This window comes from Neophocaena asiaeorientalis, unplaced genomic scaffold (assembly GCF_003031525.2).
Source record: "Neophocaena asiaeorientalis asiaeorientalis breed wild unplaced genomic scaffold, Neophocaena_asiaeorientalis_V1.1 scaffold684, whole genome shotgun sequence".
NCBI lineage: Eukaryota > Metazoa > Chordata > Mammalia > Artiodactyla > Phocoenidae > Neophocaena > Neophocaena asiaeorientalis.
This window is the reverse complement of record NW_020174048.1, coordinates 999,236-1,019,260: the sequence shown is the minus strand read 5'-3', so window position 1 is coordinate 1,019,260 and position 20,025 is coordinate 999,236. Positions and strand designations below refer to the sequence as shown.

Below are 20,025 nucleotides of genomic sequence, written 5' to 3'. Positions count from 1 at the left end.
GTTCCTTAGAGTTGTCAAAAATACAAGCCTAGAGTAAGAGTTCCTTTAGCCCTCCCCAACTTTTAAAAAATGATTGCACTTAAAAATTTTTTGAAGTAGACACACCAGTGATATCGGGTAGATTTCAGTACCACTGAGTTTACCTGCATCTTACGCATAATGTCTGATGTGAAAAAAATCTTAATCTGTTGTGTGAACACTAAAAAGACGGGCTCTGTTTTTTTTGAAACTTCCCCAGCATTTGAGAGTGGAGTGCAGGGTGGTTGCAGCAGATGTAGTCAGGATGTGGTTTGTCCAGGAGAAAAGGGGCTGAGCTTCCCTTCCCCTCCCTCCCTTTCTTTCAAACTGGATGACATATATTACTTCTGGCATGAAAACTGGTTTCTGTTAGAGTTTGTGTTTTGGGTTTCCTTTCCACCTTGACTTTTGGCAAATTGCTCAACTCACTTCATTGGCACCACCTGCAATGTGGTGGTTCAACTCAGTGTCACGTCTGGTGTAAACCAGTGATGGGGAGAAAAAGAAAAGGTGGACAGACAAGCGCTTGAGCTTCCGTTAAAGCTGACTACAGGTATGAGGACAGGGCCAGCGGGCTTCACCCCAGCTGAATCTGCAGATGATCTAGAAACTTCTTCATGGCTAGTAGTTGACGTGTCCCACCTAGGATGTTAGGACTTTCGGTCCGTCCTCCGTCTGGTGAAGACGCCTGTTTGTAGTGACTAGTCAGCAGAGCAGGAGAGGAATGGAAGGGCCTGCAGGTGACGGAGCAGTAATTTGTCATTTACGATATTACAGTTTCCTATAGTTGTTAAGAGATTGTATTTTTAGGTAATAGGCTATATGTGGCCATTGTTCTTTGGGTTTTGAATTTGAGATTTTTAAAAAATTATTCATCTCCACTTCAACTATTTGAAATAAAATTTTAACCGGGCCATCTCAGGTGAACCGACCTGGTGATGTGAGTTTTGTGTGAGCTTTTGTGTGAGCTGCGTTGCCTCATCCAGGAGACGGGGCCCTGCTCTCCTGTGGCCCTGGTGTGTGCAGGTCTCATCGCGTTGCCTGTGTTATGTGTTTCCACATCTATGCAAGAAAAGCACTGGACAATACAGTGTTTTTTGTTTTTCACTGATATTATGGGCTAACCACTCTGGGGCCTCAGAGGTCTTACAGTCATAGATGACCTTAAACTGAACGTTCTCAGGAACAGGTAGGATGGGGAAATGGGTCCTTTATGTTGGACAGGTAGTGTACCTAAGAATCTAGAGATGGGGTCAGGTGCATCTGACCCCAGAGCAGCTCTGTCCATATTAAATGCATAGTAAGAACAGTTGGGACGATATTATCTCACCTAAAGCTCAGTTCTGTTCAGTATATGTTTGGATGCCAAGAAGCCTTCACCATCCAGACACCTTTAGTATTGATTTCCTCCCCAAGGACCATAGGGATGTAGTCGAAGAAAACAAGCCGAGCCCACTGCTCGCTCTTGTTTTGGTTTGGGAATGGGTTTAACTTTGCCCAGAGCAGGAACAGGACGGAGCCCGTGGCTGCTGTGCTGAGCCATCCCTGGTTCCCATCAAGCGTGTGTGTCCTCCGGCCCCTCCGCGGGCCCGTTCCAGCCTGCGTGTCCCACTCGCGGCCGCCTGGCCAGCATCACTGCTCACGTCGCTAGCCACTCATGGGCTCACTCCTCTTCTCCCATTTGGTGCCCACTTCCTTCTGCCGTCCTGCTTTTGACACAGGGGCATTCCCTGTTCACGTCTCCCTTCATGGCAGCGGGAGGGTCTGCGTCCGGGTTGATGGCGTTTGAGCAGACGTGTTTCCCCGCCATGTCCATTCCCCTGGCTGAGTGGGGGTGAGCGCCCTGGGGTGGCGGGAAAGGGGAGCGAGGGGGAAGGGGCCTGTGTAACCCTGGTCTCCGCCTGAAGTTTTCTCAGTCACTACAATGTGACAAGGTAAGTTTTGACCCCCATTGCTAAGATGGCTTCTGGTGATTTCAAGTCTGGCGAAGAGACAGCTGAAGAAGTCCACCAGAAATCCTTGGAAAGTATTCTGCATTCAGTAGATCCGCATTAAACACATGAACGGTCCCTTTCACAAGTGTCCCAAGTGAGACTGTTTGTTAATCGAATGTGTAGCAGAATTGGTTACTTGTCAGATGTCTTTAGAATTTGCTTGTGAACATGGGCTTAATTTGTAAAAGATTTCGTAAGTGAGGGCTTAATAGCAGTAGCTTTAAAAAGGAACAGTTTGGAAACAGACTCGTGACCTATGTTTGTTTAAATAATAGTTGGTCTAGTTTTAGTCTAAGGGTTGTGCTAATTAATAAGTTCGTAAATAAAACCCAGCCATAAATAAGGAGAAATGAACGTTGTTGCCGTTTTTTAACAGTATTTTCTCTTTCCCTTCTCTTCCCATCACCTTTTGCTTTTGTTTCCATGTTTTCGGTTGTGGCTCTTCCTGCCGTCCCCCTGCTCACCCACCTCTGCCTGTCCCCCCTCCCCCCCTGTCGTCCCACTCCCACCCCGCCCCGTCTTAGCATGGCAAGGCACTGACCTGATGCATAATCACGTCTTGGCTGATGACGACCAGTCAAGTCTAGACTCCCTGGGTCGTCGCAGCAGCCTTTCTCGTTTGGAGCCTTCAGACCTCTCGGAAGACTCTGACTATGACAGTATATGGACAGCCCATAGTTACAGGATGGGTTCTACATCTCGTAAGAGCTGTTGCTCATATATCTCTCACCAGAACTAATGCACTTCTGAGCTTATCTTAACAATGCTTGTTGTACCGCAGCCTGCTTTTCTTAGATGTTTTCTTGCTGTTTCTTGTCTCTTTTATGTGATATTTTAACAACTTTCGAGAGCGTTTCTGATATTTCCCATTGTACTTTGTGGCGGCTTAATTGCCATTCGGAGCATCCACTCAAGTTACTGACTGTTGAAGGAGACGGTGCCCACACAGCCTGCACCCGAGGGTCCTTTCTCAGCGGGCAGTGGTGGCTTTATGTCTCCGGATGGTTTGGTTTTTTATTCTCAGTGTAGCAACTGTCTCATTTCTTTTTAGATACAGCCGTACGAACGCTTTTGTATTTTATACTGAAACCACACAGGTTTGTGATCTAAGTGCCAGCGACACGGAGGAGACCCTGGCCTTCCGTACAGGGATGTAATTTTGTGTGTGTACTGGACGCGGCGACCCAGTAGCTGTGGAGAGATAAGAAGACGACCCGTGCCCCGAGAGCGCCGAGTCCAGATCAGACGGCCGAGTGCCGGGCTGCCCCAGGGCCCTGGGCGCCGCGAGGAGCCTCTGTCGGCGTGGCGGCGCGTGGGGGTCCGGCCGGGCGGGAGCACTAGTGGCGAGTCCGCACGCCACAGGCGGCCGGCTCCACGGCCCCGCTTCTCCGCGGGCCGGGCCCTACGCGCCGCCACGCCAGACTTCCCTTAGTTGGAGGAGTTTCTCTTGAGAGGCACGTGGCAAGCCTGTGCCGCTGCAGCGAAGGGTTAAAGCCCAGCCCCCTAGCGCGTGGGTCAAGCTGTGTCCGGCCGGTAGGTGTGCCGACCCAAGCAGGCGGTGCTCCCGGCATCCACGTCCGAGCTCACGGCCCACGACGGGCGCATGGCTTCTTTTCAGCAAGAGCTGCCGTGAGACTCCCCTGATGGCCCCCGGTGGAACGTCACCCTCACTCTTGATCGTAACGGGGTTATGAGTCGCCCGAAAACCTGCTGAGTTGCCACATAACTCACTTGCAAGGACGTCTCAGATCTGGAGGGACCCCCCGCTTCCCTGGGCTTCGTTGTAAGGAGACCTCACTGCCCTCCCTCAGACCGATTTCTGCTTCAGAAAGAACTGAATGCGCCCTGTTGCATTCGGTGGCAGCACTCAGTCCACACCCGGTCCACACTGGAGAGGAGAGCGGGGTCCCTCCCGCACACGCCTGGCTGGGTGTTCAGGTGGGACCAGAGGTGGTGTGTTAGGGACTCCTTGAAACCAGCTTCAGAAAACGAGATGCCGTAATAAGTGGGAGGAACATCTTCTCCTCCCTTCAGGGTGGCCGGGACCCTCTGCTCCCGCCACACCTCCCCCGCCAAAACCATGTGTTCGGTGTTCTGACCTTGTCTGCACAGAGTGGCTCTGCTGTGCTCCGCCCTGTGTCGGGGGGCTGGTCCCACTGCTCACAGCCCAAGGTGCCCTCCATCCTTCCCGGCAGGAGGCCCCCCCCCATTGTTTAGGGAGCCGGCACCCTCAGAACTGCGGGCAGGGAGGTGGTTAGGAAAACCAGGAAACCCAAACGTCTGTCTGTTGTTCCCAGGTGGCTACTGAACTACTTATGCCATCTGGAGGTTTCAAATTTTTGTATCAATTAGTATGAATAAGAAAGTTGAGGAGCAATCTTTTAATATTCGTCGGAGCCCAGTATTCACCCGTGGTAGAGACGGGCTTATATACGTTCAGCCAAATAGCAAATGGGATTGTGGGAGAAATAGGATAACTCCAAGGTTCACATACTTAATATCATGCAATGAATTTAGAAGCGTTTCGTTTTACTTTATATCACATCAAGTAATACATTGCAGCTTTTCTGATACTCACAGTAGAGGGTCTTTTGTTTGCTTGGAGACTGTGATAACGTGTGTTGGCTTACACGCCTCGACCATGCCTTAGTGAGTTTGGGTTGTCGTGTCATGTGCTGTGTGCACCACAGCTGCTGCACTTGGGTTTCTCTTTAACACCAAGTGTCATTTGGGTTGTCCTGATGAGACATTTTCGTTGATATTCTGTACACCAAAGTTTTGACATTTTCTCATCATTCCTTTTTGTGCCGGTTAAAGCCATTTTGACGATGATTTTTTTGTTGATGCTAAGATCACTGCAGAATAACCACCTGGCTATTTGTTTGTTTGGATTTGTTCTGATGTCTGGCACCATGAGCTCTTGTGACCTGGTTGGAAGTATTAGTGCCACTGGCTTGAAAACAGTTCTCATGTGGCAGTAGTGATGTGGCATCCCAAGGCCAGTGTTTCTACTTCTGTGGAACTTTAGTCATGCTGAAATAGTACCTTACATTTATGCAATTCTGTAATATCTATGTGTACAGTTAGTATTATAACGAAAGGGTGAAGAATCTGAACTAGAAGGTAGGTGTAAGCCATTACCAGGCGCTTTTGCAAATGGCCTAAACGGTGTTCCCATTGAATTGACACTTGCCACAAGTATATAAGCTATATTAATTATGTGTTTTGCATAAAATTGCGAAAACACAGTGATTTGTATATAGTGGTATAAGACCTTGAAAAAAATCTATATATTGTGCTTTTTATTTGTGAACGGGAAAGCCACTTTCATTGGGTGACTGCCGTTTGAGACTCAGTGGGATGTATACCTGAATGTTGCATTGTACTGTACAGTATGCATATTGTTTGTGGTTGCATATGGCAATGAAGTGTTTGTTTTATATATATATAAAAAAAGACATCTGTTATGTACAGTTGAAATAAATTTTGCATTTGCTAGCCTGTGGCCTTTAATATTTGTTATGTGGGGCGGAGGGCGTAGCAGAGTTTGCAGCTTGACGCTTGCTGTTTGAATGTAACCTCTTCCACAGGGAGGCCGGGCAGTAGAACACCTTTTATCTGCCTTGATAGCAAAGCTTGCACTTTCTTAGGTTAAGTGTGTTCTGGACGATGCAAGGTGACTCTTTGTATATTTTTATTTCATCTGTTCCCCTCGAATTTTTTTTAAAACAAGTTTTCAATCACTGGGATGTTTGTTTTCAGAAAGAAGAGTTCTCTCTTTTTTGCTGGGGGTGGGGACGTGTGCATAAACGGGAAACAGCCCCGACTTGAATGTTTCTTACCGAGACTGAGATCAGTTTTTAATTTTTGTTTGGTAAAGTGCATGTCCAGCTGACTAGGAAAAGCAGAATGAAAGGAAAACAAGTACCTGTGGCAGGTATGGGGCCAGGACAAGGTGCAAACGATAAACAAACGCACATCCCTCTCTAAAGAGGGTCCTCGTGTTTTTGTTTTTTAAGAAAAATGACTTAGAAGCTTATCATAGCCATAAATAACAAAGTGGCCTTTCGGAGAGATTTTACTCAGTAGACTTTTTTTTAAATGTAACATTTTGTTTCATTCTGAAAGTTACTTCAGTTTCTGTTGAGTATAATTAGATGCAGATTTTAGAAAGATTACGAATTTAAGAAGTCATGTGAATTTTGCTACAAATGTGCTGGACCGCTGGCTAGATAAGCAGATGTTCTCTCCTGACAAACCTACCCTGTCTTTAGGCTCTCAGTGCAGGCCAGCCCCCTCGCAGGGCAGACGCACCGCACGCGCCCTGGGTGTGAGAGCCGCAGGCCATCTGGTGAGGCACCGGGTGGCAGGCTGACCACCACAATGGCACCTTGGGTTGAGGCCCTTGCTGCCTGGGCAGGTCCTCTGTCCAGGAGGTGGGAGTGCTGCATGCATCTGTGTTTCTCAGCGTAAGGTCCACAGTTCTCTGGCGACCTGTGATTGTTTTAGAGGACAGGGTTCTGACCGTGTCTGCAGCTTCTGGATCACACATCTGAGTGAGTTCCTGGCCCCCAGCACCTGCTCCGTCTCCAGCTGAGGGCACAGAGCGGCCCCTTCTGGTGGCAGTGCAGAACTGCGGCATCCCTGTCAGCGGGCGCTGGCGGCTGGGTTGGCGCTAATGATTATTATTTCATTGTATTCATCCCCATCCTGAACAACAGCAGAGCCACCCAGCACTCGTGTGTGTGTGTGTGTGTGTGTGTGTGTGTGTGTTCGTTCATAGACACAGGCGGGATTATAGGCCAGTCCAGCACTCCTCACACTGTTAGCCAGAAAACTGCAAAATGTTAATATTGATGATGGGGGGGGGAGTTCAGCACTCAGACAAGCTTAGGAAATGCTGAATTCAAGTTAAATGGGTATTTTTCCTGAAAACCTTCAGTACGCCAAGTGTGCACTGTGAATCTCCGGGAGGTGGCTACAGCATTCAGAATTTCCCAGTTACGTGTTGCAGAATCCCAGTTATCTCTTGGAAGCACAAAACTTTGTGTTTAGTACAGAGTTTGCGAAACACAGATCTTGAGTGTGTTGGAACATCCGTGAACACACTTCATCTGTGTCTCGGCCCCTTTTAGAGGATTTTAAGTAAAGTGAGAGAGCAGTCTCTGGTAGTTCTGCTCTTAAATGGTTTTTCCAACCTAACCAATTCAGAGAAAAGGTGCTGTGGTACCTTTAAAAATACTAAAATGATCTTTGAGAGAGCTTGTTAAATCTATCTACTCTCTAGAACTTTGTTCTTAGAGAAATAGTCAACTTATTTATAACCCTGGCTGGAGAATATTCCTTTGTTGTTTTACTGAAAGACTATCCATTTTTTTCAGTTGTTTTACAAAAATACGTTATGTTGAAACTAGGAGGCCCATGGATTTCTATTCAGGCTGATAAATAATCTTCCTTTACAAGCCTCCTGGCTCACCATCAAATCCATAAATGACATTTTTCACCGTGGCACGTTTCAGGAACCCAGCAGTTAGTACATCCTGTCTATAACGTAACGTTCTCATACTTACATTTGTCGCCTCCTTGTGTGCTTTAAGTGTATTGGCAAAAATAAGAACAACGTCTGTCTTGCTTGGGCAGTTCTTGAACCAGTTCCCACACGTTTAATAAGTTCCCCTGATTCAGTCACATCGCATAGTGGAGTGTAAGGCTTTTATATGTACAAACTCATCTGGTAAAACATATCTATAAGGTGCAGCTTTTAAATTAATCCCCAGAACAGCTCTGCAGAGGTGGTGGTTTTGTTGTTCTCTCTTACGGGTGGTGGAATCGAGGCTCCGCGGATCGGTGACAGGCCCGAGTGTATCGAGACCCACGGACCCGTGAGAGTGAGTCCCTGCAGCCCCGGGCCCTGCACGACAGCCCGCTGTGCTCCGACCCGCGCTTCACAGGGCGGACGTCCTTCGTGATTCTATTTTATGTGTTATTTGAAGAATTTACTGCTGCAAACACGTAATGTAAATAGGTTGCCTAGGAAGCTAGAAGATGCAGAAGTAATTGAAAGACATGGAACTTAGTCTTCCCTAAAGCACTGTTACGTAAGAAAACATTTCCAGCCTGTTGTCTCCTTAGCTAGTTCACGTGAAGAAATGTTGTATTAGAAACCGAACGTGACAGATACACCACGGGTAGCTCTTGATCTGGCGGTAACACAGCAACGTCTGGGCGCAAAGCAGGTAACAGCGGGAACCCTCAGGCGCTAAGTGGTCTGATGTCACCTGCCTGCTTCTCTTTACAGGGAAAACTAAGTGGGCCCCTTCACTGTCCGTCCGTGTGGTACACACCTCTGAATCTTTAGGAATCCTTGTCTGTTTTTAAGGAAAATAACCCGAGTTCACTTTTCCTGATAAAAACACGGGTAGCATTTGCGTTTGTGTCGGAAGCGCAGGAATTTCTCGACCTTCAGAATTCGTCACCTGGCAGCGTCCCTGTGCTTTTCCTCCGTCGTGTGTTTCACGTGCGCGTTTCCTTCTCAAGCAGCACGTTCCCACACGGCCCAGACGTCCCAGGAGCACTTCCCGTTTACTGAGAAAGGCCTGGGAGACGCCGTGCCCGCAGCCCCGCACGGAGGCCCCGGAGCAGCCCACGGCTGTCAGCGTGACGAAGCCTTTCATGGTGTGTCCCTTTGTGGGCCCATGTCGCCTTCTGTCTGAGAAGTCACCCCCTGGCCGCGCAGGTCACTGTGCTGGGTGGGGTGTGAGCTGGGCACCACCCTTCCCCCGACAGCCAGAGCTGCAGCTACTGGGGGCCCGCACCTCGGTGTGAACACGAAGGCACTAGCGGAGGGTCGTCTTTGAAATAGTAATCGACAAACTTCAGTACAGCTATGCTCCGATACGCCAGCTCGTTACGGCTTGTGACAGAATTCTAAGGGCTGCCTGTGATTATAATACGGAAGTTCTGCTCAGGACGCATACAGCCCTTCCTTTACTGGTGTGAGGTACCTATTTATCTGTCTAGAAGTTCGTACTGTGTAACGCGGAATTGTCCTTGCCCACCCAGAGCTGAAGTTTCCTCTGCCTGAGACAGCAAAGGAGGAGGAGGTCGGCGTCCAAGCAGCCTTCGCAGCCTGTGGGGCGGGGGTGGAGCCGGGCCCTGCAGACGCAGGGGGCACGTGGGAAGGCTCCCGGGGCCGGTAGACGGCGGTCCTCCTCTCCATGTCACGAGCTGCCCTGGGGGAGACGGACGTGCTCTCTGGATGTCAGGAGCATCGAATGAGTCTCTTGTCATCAGGCTTTGACAGTAACCACCAGCCCTGTTCTGTTCAGAGGAGTGTAAGCTTGGAGTAAAACGCTGGTGAAACCATTAAGTCCTGTCCTGAAAACGTGTGTTACGCGCAGTGTCCCCACGACGTGAGGATGCACAGGTGCCATCTTACGATGTGACAGACCCTTGGGAGGGCAGAGTAAGGGTAAAGCGGGAAAAGCAAGGTCAGGCAAGCCGGACCGCCATCTCCGTGATGAATGAGCGTATATCCGACGCCACGCGTATTTTAATGGAGAGAAAGCTGTGTTTATCACACCACCAGTCGCAGTGGGTCTGTGGTGGGTTCTGTCCTTCCTCGAATGTGCATCTGATGTAATTTTACAAAAATACAGGTGATATATGTTAGTGCTGTATAGTATAACCTTTTAAAACGTTTATTTTCTTCCTTGCACCCTTAAATAAGATTGGATTCTCGTTTTTCACCTTTTATAACGTTTGGGTTTCCCAGTTAATTTCTGAAGTACTTACTTTGCAGTAAATGTTTATCAGGCCACTGTCCTGGGTAAGCTTTTGTGCTGGATCTTGGTTAAATGACGTAAACATTCCTCTGATATTGTAAACAGTTTACTTCCTTCCTTTTGGAAAAACGTTTATATGCCAGGGAATGTAAATAAAGTTTTCGTAAGAGAACCAAGTAATAAAATGCACTTTTCTTAACCATGTGCTGTAACATTGTTAGCCGTTGCTGGGGAGTTACGTGTCATAAGGGCCAGTTCATTGACTTGATAAACAGTTGGTATATGTCTACTGCATGATCCGATGGGTCTTTGTAAAATCCCTGGAATAAAATGGCACAAAATTTGGTTGATACGAATATCCCTAAAAAGTTCGAATATTTCCTCCAAAATATCCCGGGCAAGATGGTCAGAACCTTCTGTTGAAGGTTTCAGGGTTTAAAAGATCCATGATCCAGATGAAGAAACTGAAGCTTAATAAATGGCAAAGAAAGCTAATGTTTCCTTTCCTCTGTCATGCTTTAGGCATGAAGAAGGCTGGGTTCAGTACACAGAGGTAGAGGGAGTTTTCAGAAGTTGCCCTTCCCTGTTTTACCTAGAAAATATATTTTTTAACATACTGGAATTAACACCTGGAATTTAATATTAATAATTAAGTAGTGTTGTATAGTCAAGTTCTCCTTTTAGTTCTGCCATGGTATTTACCTGAGGGTGTTTTGTTTTGTTTTAAATGATGATAGGTTCACGCAAAGAATCTGCGCCACAAGTTTTGCTTCCGGAAGAAGAGAAAATTATAGTTGAAGAAACTAAAAGTAACGGTCAGACAGTGATAGAAGAAAAGTAAGCTGTATTCCAGTGCTTTAAAGCGGGCGGGGGAAGGGGGTTGTCGGGGGAGGGGTGGCACCGGCTTCAGGATGGTTCCAGGAGGGCCGGGGTGTGCAGGGCACTGGCTGGGGACTTTCTGGCTGGGGTCAGCGCCCCTGTGCGCAGAAGTGGGCCTCCCCGGACCTAGGGCCTGGGCGTGCAGGGCAGGTGGGCAGCATGTGCGTCCGGGGAGGCTCCGGGCGTCCCCTCTGACCCGGTCCATGTTCAGGGCGCCTTCTCTTCTGCCTAGGAGTCTCGTCGACACTGTGTATGCACTAAAGGATGAAGTCCAGGAGTTACGACAGGTGGGTCGTCGTCCGTCATTAATCCTTTTAACCGGGGGAAGAGAGGGAAACACGGCGTTAGAAGTGAATCCAGCTGTCCATAAGCGCAGTAATGCGGAAAAGAGAGCCTGACTCTCAGTATTCAGATTTCAGAAGCAGGACAACAGCTGGTCTTCTGTAAATGTGATAGACCAGGAAGTGAATCTTCAAAGTGGCTTTCTTTTCACTGCACTGTTTTTGACATCATAAGCCATCCCAGGTTCTGCTGGAATAATCAGGCAAGAGATCTAAAATTCCATCTAGTTAAACAGTTTGATAGGTCCCCACTGTGACCGTTCTCTTCCGCTTTCTGGTGCAACAAACACATGGTCCTTGTTCTTGAGAAGCCACATGAGAAAGTCAGTTAAACTTGGCTAACCAGCCAAGCGTACTTTGCGTGTTTGTGCGTTACTTGTTTGTATCAGTGGCTTTGGTGTCCGAGGAGGGGAGGCCGAGGAGAAGCCTGAGGACGGCGTGGCCTGGGCTGGGCAGAGGGCGGGCGCGCCAGCCATGTGCTCAGAGCTGCCCTTGGCCGTCCGCGTACTTTCTCGTCCCCGTTCGAGGGCTTCCTCGTTCTCAGCAGCGGCATACGTCTGTGTGTGCGGGGGGTGACGGGTCCTAACTCACTCAGTCTCTGTTGCCCCCCTTCTTATAGAACTCTGTAGACGGGTCATCGCAGACGTGGAAGGAAGTAGGAGGGACGCGAGGTGTGCCTTCTGTTATTTTCAGCCGTTCACTTATTCTCTTGTTCACAGTTACAAGTGGGGGCCCTAGGCCTGCTCCGTCTGTGATTTGTCTTGGTGCCCAGCAGCAGCTCTGCGTCCATCAGACACTGGGGGGTCCTGGTCCAGGATTTCGCGCAGGGCGGTCCCAGCCCAGGATTTCTTCCAGTGAGGCCCCAAGTCTCCTGGGGGAGGGGGTCCGCTTCAGCACTGAAGGCGGTTAATACCCGCTGGTCTGCTTCACTTACAGGATAACAAGAAGATGAAGAAGTCTCTGGAGGAGGAGCAGAGAGCCCGCAAAGACCTGGAAAAGCTGGTGAGGAAGGTTCTAAAGAACATGAACGACCCCGCTTGGGACGAGACCAACCTCTAAGGAACGTTCTCGAAGACCGGTTACGAGACCAAGCTGGAGCCCCGTGACCACACCCGAGTGACTCTCAGGACCACAGAGCAGGGCTGCACGGGCGTCCTCTTGCCTCCTGTGCGTAGAAGAGCTGCAGCTGATCACGGCCGTGGCGTTCCTGAAGAACCAGCGTGAGGTGTGGCGCCGAGGCCGGACTGCACTGCCTTCCTCTCAACATCTCAGTACCTCGTTCTGCAGTCGGTGCAGTGGCTGCGTCTGGTCTTCCAGGCTTTGACCGAATATATATAAATGTTACATACACGTTGCCTGTAAATGCTCCATTTTGAATGCGTATCCGTGGTTGCTGTGTCGGGGCTGACGCCTGTGCTGCTGTCTCCCTCCACCAACCTCTCTGGTCCCGTGCCCTGGGCCGCGTGCTCACGCACTCGTGGAAAGCAGAGTCTGGAGAGCGCACAGGTGTTTCTGGGAGATGCCTGCTCTGTCCTCCGCCACCGCAGTGCTCCGAAAACGCCTCCCACTGCGGTCTGCCTAAACAACTCACCTTGTTCGTACCTGCAGAGACACCTTCATCCCGCTGGAGAGCCTCCTGGTAAAGCAGTATCGCAGTCACTGGCGTGCGGCACTCTGGCTGAACTCGGGGGTCTGGGCCTCAGCCCCGGACCCGAGGAATCGCGTCTGCTGCCACTGTGTCCAGCGACAGGTGTGCACGCGTCCGCTTCTTGTGGACACCTGAGCGTCGGAGGGTATCCAGCCCGCTGGGGGGGGACTGACGTGTAGGCTGGTCTAATAACTTGGCCAGGTGCCCTGTTTTGTCCTCCCCCCGAGAGAGCAAGCTCACTAGAGCCTGTAAATAAAGTGTGTTATTTATTACACGTCGCCGCAGCCCGCGAGGGTGAGCTGTCCTGCGGGTGGGGTTTGTGTGAGGCCGGTCTAACCCCGAGACCTGCTCTCCCGTTGGGTGCAGCAGGCAGGCCTTCTGTGCTCGCTGGAAAGGCAGTGTTTCCACTGTTTCAGCAAGGATGAAGCAATATACACCTGAGATTCCCCTAAGGGGTGGGAGCTGAAACGTGCCCCTCCCCCGTCCCACCTCCACCCCGGTGTCCAGACAGCAGGGGACACAGAGGAGGAAGCCTGTCCTCTCCATAGCCCCGGCCTCGGGTCCAGCTGATTCCTGTGCTCTGCCCCCTGCTCTTAGGAAGAGGCCGTTTTTAAAGTGAGATAATCTTTTACCACAGAGAACAAGTGTCGTGTCTTTAAAAACCAGAATCCCAGCACCTTGCGTCGGAGACATCTCAGAAATGCCCACATGGCACCAGACGTGACTCTGTGAGCTGTGCCCTTTCACTGCATCGGACCGTCCGATGTCCCCGAGCTGGGTGGCTCGGTCTTCGTGGCCCCCATGGTCCTCGGCCCACGGCCTTACTCTCAGGCTCCCCGGCTCGGCCGTTACCTGCTCAGCGGGTGTGCCTGGGGCCCGACGTTGAACTGCCCACACTCGACCTTGTTACGAGAACTGCCAACTTCCTGTACTTAGCACTGTGTTCATTAGTGCTAGGGCCAGAAAAGATTGTCTCTAGGGTTTTTTGGTAAGCCCTGTTTTTACAGTAGTATCTTTCGATGATGCGTAAGACATTGCAGCGGGAAGCAGTCCAGTTCGAGTGTACTGAAGTTTGCTGTCTCGAGCAAATTCTAACTCAGGAACCATTCATCACCTGATCTCTCCAGCACTTTGTGACGGCAGTGTTGCCGCCAGCATCCTGGGACGGGGCTCTTGCAGAACCTGCCTTACCTATTGATTTTAGCACCGCTTCTCCTGAAGGGGTGACCGTTGACATGCTTGTGTAATGCATTACCTTTTCTTCCCGTAGATCCAAGGTTTGACTAAGCTTTTGAGGGAGCAGAGAGGATGCGTCTGAGCAGCTCTTTCTAAAAACCTGTCCTGTCGTAAATGGACTGCACCCGTTTCTCCGTGTGACCTTCTGAGGGGCTGGGGGGGGGTGGATGGGGACGTCAGGAAGGGGCCACCTGCCTGCCGGAGTCACCTCTGCTCCCACCTTTTGTGGATGAGGAGACGAAGCCATTGCCTCGCCTGGGACGGGAAGCGCTTGGAGGCGTGCGCGACCTTGGGACGCGCTCTGCGGTGGGACGCTGCGGCCCGCGTGCGCCTCCGCTGTGGACTCCCGATGCCCCCCCCACGCCCCGCCCTCATTGCTCGGACACGCGGAGTCCCCGTTCACAGCTGTGGGGACACTTCACGAAATGCCACAGGCGGTGTCCTGGCCTCAACTACTCATGCTACATTGTTGTCATTATTAAACTATTTTTCTTATGTTACAGACATGTCACTTTATCTGTGATGTGTTTTTTTCGTGTGTGTGTTACCTTTACACTTTCTTTTGATTTTTTTTATATCTTAAAATTCTGGTTTGAATTTTTGACACTGGAAAATACCACATTTGCCTTTAAAATCTAGGGTTTGGGAACACTGCAAGATAAATAAAAATAGAAAACAAAGTTTGGGGGCAGGAAGTGGAAGGAAAGGCTGCCAGGTGTGGCTTCCACTTCGCCTGCCATCCGTGGATTGACAGCTCCTGTCCCGGGAGCTCCCGGTAAACCGAGCGAGGGGCTCGATGGCTGAGCACCGCTCTCTGGGTTCTGTGGGTCCTTCTAGGAGTGTCGCGTGGCAAACTAAGTGGCCTCTGTGATGCAGCCTTGCCCTTCTCCCACACGCCACCCAGTTTAAGGAGGCCAGAAACCTGTGTTCAGGGGAGAAGCCAGGCGGGCGAGGCGGGGCAGAGGGTTCCCGGCGCGCCTCCTTCCCCAGCGCTTCCACCCTCGACCTGAGCACGGAGCTGGTGGCACGTGGCTTAAGCCAGTCACCGTGGCTTAAGGGAACGTTCCGGTAACTCGGGAGCCAGGGTTTGTCACGTTTCGGTCGGATCTCAGGGAGACGAGCGGTGGACGTGTGTCTTGGCAGACAACCCAGTCTCTCTGTCTGTCCCTGTGTGTGCGTGGTCCTCAGGGTCCTCTGGTCAGGCCCCGGCCCTCCAGACAGCTGGCCTGCAGGGTGGCGAGGGCAGACCGCAGGTCCCTGCAGCTGCGAGCTGGCGCCTCCCCCTGAGGGCCCGCAGCCCTGTGACGGGGGCCTAGAAACCTCTTCTGAGTTCTAACGTTTCCATAGAACTGGCCAAGTTCCTAGGGGGAGTGTTAGACGTGATGTCCTTCCCAGCTTTACGGTTCCAGTTCCTCAGGAAGGGGAGGGAGGGAGGTCTAAATGTGGCCTGAAATGTCCTGACATGTTCACATCGACGCCACGGGCTCCACGATGAACTCGCCAACCGGTGGGGTGGGGGAGCCGGTGGCGGCTCCCCCACCCGCCCCCGTGATGCTTGTTTTGGCCAGTCTATCCGTCACCGAATTTCTCCTTTATCTGGCAGTAGTTAGAAAGCAAGTGAACCCAGCCCGCAGTCTGCCGTCCCCACCCCGCAAGGTTCCTCTCCAGCAGAGGTTCCCGGGGCGCGGTGGATGGGACTGCCCCCCGCCCTGCTCCCCGGGGCCCAGGGAGCCACCGCGCTGGCTGGGGGAGGACGGGGGGCAGGGCAGCGGGCACGCGGGCCGCTGGCCTTCCATCCCGGGAGGAGCCGCGCCAGCCCGCCAGCCCCCTGGTCCCCTGGCCCCCCGGTCCTGGACGAGACCCTTCGCCTGGCCGCTGCTGCTCGCGTGGTGTGACTTTATTGCGGAAAATTGAAGTCCGTGTAGAAGTAACAGGTGACCATTACTCTCCGAGATTCAGGTGTGTGGCCACCACCCGCCGCTCCGCGGGTCACACGCCAGCAGTTTGCCGAGTGCTTCCTGTGAAGGGGCTGCACGTTACTTCACTGTAGCGTGGTCCTCTCTCATTTCTGGGTTGGAAGGTGCCAGGAGTTTCCAGTGTTTTCTGGAAATCCACCAGAGGGAGGGGGAGGCGCTGGACAGTCTGAAAACTGCCCCACAGGACAGGATGGGGGCAGTGCTGCTCTTTGAAGGTCTCCTTGCGTGCAGGTCACGCGAGGCTGCCTTTTCCTAACACATGGCTGGAGGCTGATCACCTGGGCTCCGCGGGGGCTGAAGTTGCGCCGTTTTAATTTCTCCCTTACGCGCGGTATTTAACGAACTCGATCTTACCCGTGAACAGAAGTGGTTGGCGCTTAACTGGAAGGAGGCGTGAAGTGGCGCCGCCCCTGCACACGGCACCCCTGCAGGAGTGAGCGCTGAGGAATCCGGTCAGATTCTGTCCTGGCCATGAGGGCCGAGCACGTGGTGGGGACCTGGGGCTCCAGCCCTGGGCGGCGTGGCCCGCAGTGCCCGACCCAGGCCCACCCACCTTTAAGCCGCTGCCCTTGGGTTTGTTTTGTCCCCTAAGAGCCACGTTAGGTGTGCGTTAGGGTCTGGAGGCTTCCTTCTCTGGTTAGTGTCCCAGCAAAATTGATGGCACAGGTGCTGCTTTCCCAAGGCTGCTGTGACAGGTACCGTGAACTGGGTGGGTCCTGACAGCAGAGGCTGATTCTCTCACGGTCCTGAGGCCCAAAGTCTGGAGCCTGCCTATCGGGGGGCCCGGGTCCCTCTGGAGGCACTGGGGGAGGCCCCTTCCAGCCCCCGTGGCGCCCGTCCCAGAGGTGCCCGGCTCTGCCTCTGTTGGCACATGGCCGTGTCTTCTCGGCGCCCTTCTCCCCGTGTGTCTGTTTTCTCCCCTTGGTGGGACACCAGTCATTTTGGCTTAGGGCCATGGCAATGACCTCATCTTAGCCCAGTGACATCCACAAAGACCCAGCTTCAAACAGCGTCACGTTCACAGGTACTCGGGTCAGGACTTGAACGCATCTCGTGGGGGCACGACTCAGCCCGTCACGGGCGCTGGCCGGTCCCCGCCTCCAGCCTGGGTGGGGTACCTGCCCTCCCAGAAGCTGGCCTGAGTGTGGCCGCAGGTCCTCAGCTAAACCCCACCCTGACGTTAACCAGGGAGGGGAGTCGCGCAGGGTCCCCAGAGGCTGCCGTGGGTCCCGGCAGAGCTTCTCCTGTTCTAGAAAAGCCAGGGCAGGTCCCACCGTTCCCAGGGGAACACGACTCGGTCCAGGACAGCAAGTGTCTTGCTTTTTAGCTAAAACTATATCACAGGGGAACAAGGCTCGGCTGATAAAGGGAGACCTTAGCCCAGGTCACGCTGGAGCTCCCGCTGTGGCCCGCGAAGCCTCCATCCTCCGCAGGCCTGGCCGGTCAGGGAAGTGGACAGCAGGTCACGGGCAGCCCAGGCACTGGCCACCACCCCGAGATGCCCCCAGGGTCTCCGCGTACAGCATGCTTGGCTCTCGGGTTATAGCCGCCCGGTGGCGGAAGCAGCAGCGCGTCGTCCTGGGGTCCCCGGGCAGTGGGTTCCTTTCTCTTCTTTGGGTCCTACCAGCACCGCTGTGACCTCCAGAGCCCCAGGGCAGTCCCCACGCTGCTCCCTTGGCTCCCTTGTCTCCACCTGAGTCAATCCTTTGAAACCTCAGATCCCATCTGGCCCCGCCCCAGGGGTCCCGACGTGACCCCGCACTCCCCAACCCTGGGCTTTCTCAGCCTCCTGTGCTGACCCAGCCTTCACATGGCCACACGTGACCGTCTCCACCGCTTCCCGGAAGCTCGTTGATAAACGCACTTGAACCCTCTCCAAAGTGGTTTGAAGTCTGAAGTCCGCAGGAGGGGACCCGGCTGCCTACACTCCTGGTGGGGACGGCGACCTGGGGCGGCCGCTCTGAAGACAGTCTGGCCATTCCTTAGAAGGTCAGCCTTGAGTCTCCACCTGACCCAGCCAGGCCACGCCCAGGAGTGTGTCCAAGGGAGGTGGAAACACACGTGCACACAAAACTACGTGAAGGTCCACAGCAGCATTCCACTTAACAGCCCAAACGCGGAACAGCCCAGATGTCCATCACCAGAGAAGCGGATCAGCGAGACGTCTGTCCACGTGGTGGGCTTCCTTCAGCCGTGGAAGGAGCGGGGCTCTGGCACGCGCTGGCACGCGGGTGTATCTTGAACACGTCAAGCGGGCGAAGCCAGACCCAGAGCCCACGCATCGTGTGACTGCACTGACGGGACGCGTCCAGAGGCACGAGTCCCCGGCCTCGGGGCGGGCTAGTGGTCACCGGGAGCGGTGGGGAGCGGGGCTCCTGCGTACGGCACGGGGGCTTTGCCCAGGCTGCGAGGGCGCCGTGCCGGGAAATGCAGACCGTGGGCGCCGAGCGCCACTGCAGCGCACGCTCCAGACGGGTGAGTTGTGCGCAGCGGGTGGCAGCGCAGCCTCGGGAGCTACTGGACGCCCACCCTGACCTTCCAGGTCTCCGGACGTGGGCGCCGTTTACCGGGCATCAGCCACGCGACAGGCACGTGCCTGTGCGTGTGTATCATCACCTTGGTTTCAGAAGAGGAACCCGAGGCCTTGGGAGGCTTGCTCACGTGGTCACGGGGAGGAGCCAAAGCCGCTGCATCTGGCACGCGCGAGGGAGGGGCGCCCAGCGTGCTCTGCGCCATGCACCGGGGTCGGGTCACTCCCGCGGCTCCACCCCACAGGCTCTGACCCGTCGCCTTCCCACGTGGCTTGCCCTCCCCTCCCTGGTTCTCCCTGCTCCTCGTCCCATCCGGCCATGACCTCGAGTGACCTTGACCCTCCAGTCCTCGGCCACCTGCTCCCCGGGTCACGCACACATGGGCTCTGGCTCCCCCGAGAGCCTCCGGTCCGCCCTCGGCGTCCCCCCTTGCTCTCTCCTCCTCTCGTCACCATCACCCGCGGGGCCTGAGCAGTTCAGTCTCCTCCCCTCCCCTCTCTGCCCCCGTCCCTTTTTCCCCGCGTTTTCATCCTCTCCTGGGGCACCGCTACATCTCCCTACCGCTGCCCGCCCTCTCCGTGCGCTCAGGCTGCGGGTGGCTGCGCTGCAGCCCCGCCGGGACCTCAGCCCCGCCCAGACGCCGCATCCGCCGGCCTGTCCACTCGGAGCCCAGTGTCCACCTGTCCAGCCTGGTCTCCCCTCTCACCACGTCCAGTCGGGCTACCAGTCACTGACTCTAATTAAAAGGACACATGGAAAGCACTCGAACGGAAGGCACTCGACCGGCCCCGACCCCAGTCCCCGCTTTAATTTTCTCCTACCTTATGGCGTATCCCCAAGCTTACTCGTGCCTGCTTCTCACCTGTTTCAGCACAGCCAGGGTGATGCTGTTAAGATATAATTCACCTTCCCTCTGCACAGAATCCTGTCCTAACGCCCGACTTCCCTCGGCGTTAAGGCCAAAGCCCCCCACGCCACCCACACACGTGCCCGTGCTTTGGCCTCCGTCGTCTCTCCTCTGCCTGCCTTCCCTCGAGCCACGCCGGGTCCTTCCGGTTCTCAGATTCACCAGGCAGGCCTGCCTCACCCCAGGGCCTGGGCACTTACTGCTGCTTCAGCCTCGCTGGACCCGGTTCTGAGGACGAGCCTGGCCGGCCGATGGGGTGGGCGTCGCTAAGGAAAGGGGCTGGGGCGTGGGGTCTGGAGGCTGCAGGCCTCCACCCCTGTCCGGGCCTTCTGTGTGATGCGGCGGGGCCTGTGTGACATCACAGCCAGCGGGGTGGGCCTTCCGCTGGCCAGGAGCAGTGGGAGGGAGGCGGCAGCCAGTCTCTTGTTTGATCCGAGAGCTGCTGTCCACGTGGAGCGTGACCGTGAGCTGTGTGGCTGGAGCTCAGCCGGGGACGTGCCCGCCGGGCCTCCTCCCTTCCTGGCGCAAACTGCCCCAGGCCCGGCCTCCAGGTCCCCTGTGCTGACCTGCTCTCTCCCCCAGGTTCCCTTGACCCCCTGGCTGTCCTTCAGCTGCTGCGATGAGATACGCTCCAGAATTCAAGAAGTCCCCCTCGCACCTCCCGAAGACATTTGCAGGTAACAGGCTGGGCCGGGCGGGGCTCGGGGGAGG

At 53.8% G+C, this 20,025-nt stretch overlaps 2 protein-coding genes across 4 annotated transcripts in view; both read left to right on the top strand.

The window, feature by feature from the left end:
• The window catches only part of ARHGEF7 (Rho guanine nucleotide exchange factor 7), a 71,750-nt gene extending 57,344 nt beyond the window's left edge, over positions 1-14,406 (top strand). The window contains exons 18-21 of one of the 3 annotated variants that reach the window (XM_024754036.1): positions 2,537-2,713; positions 10,534-10,633; positions 10,908-10,962; positions 11,953-14,406. In XM_024754036.1, the coding sequence (XP_024609804.1) occupies positions 2,537-2,713; positions 10,534-10,633; positions 10,908-10,962; positions 11,953-12,075 (455 nt within the window). In that variant the 3' untranslated portion in view covers positions 12,076-14,406. Of the gene's footprint in view, positions 1-2,536; positions 2,997-10,533; positions 10,634-10,907; positions 10,963-11,952 lie in introns of those variants that run through there. The other 2 variants (XM_024754037.1, XM_024754038.1) reach the window with 2 other exon arrangements.
• Positions 14,407-19,915: 5,509 nt separating this feature from the next.
• TEX29 (testis expressed 29) overlaps positions 19,916-20,025 on the top strand; it is a 15,059-nt gene continuing 14,949 nt past the window's right edge. The window contains exon 1 of the mRNA XM_024753973.1: positions 19,916-19,991. Coding sequence (XP_024609741.1) covers positions 19,934-19,991 — 58 coding nt within the window. The 5' untranslated portion in view covers positions 19,916-19,933. The remainder of the gene's footprint in view (positions 19,992-20,025) is intronic.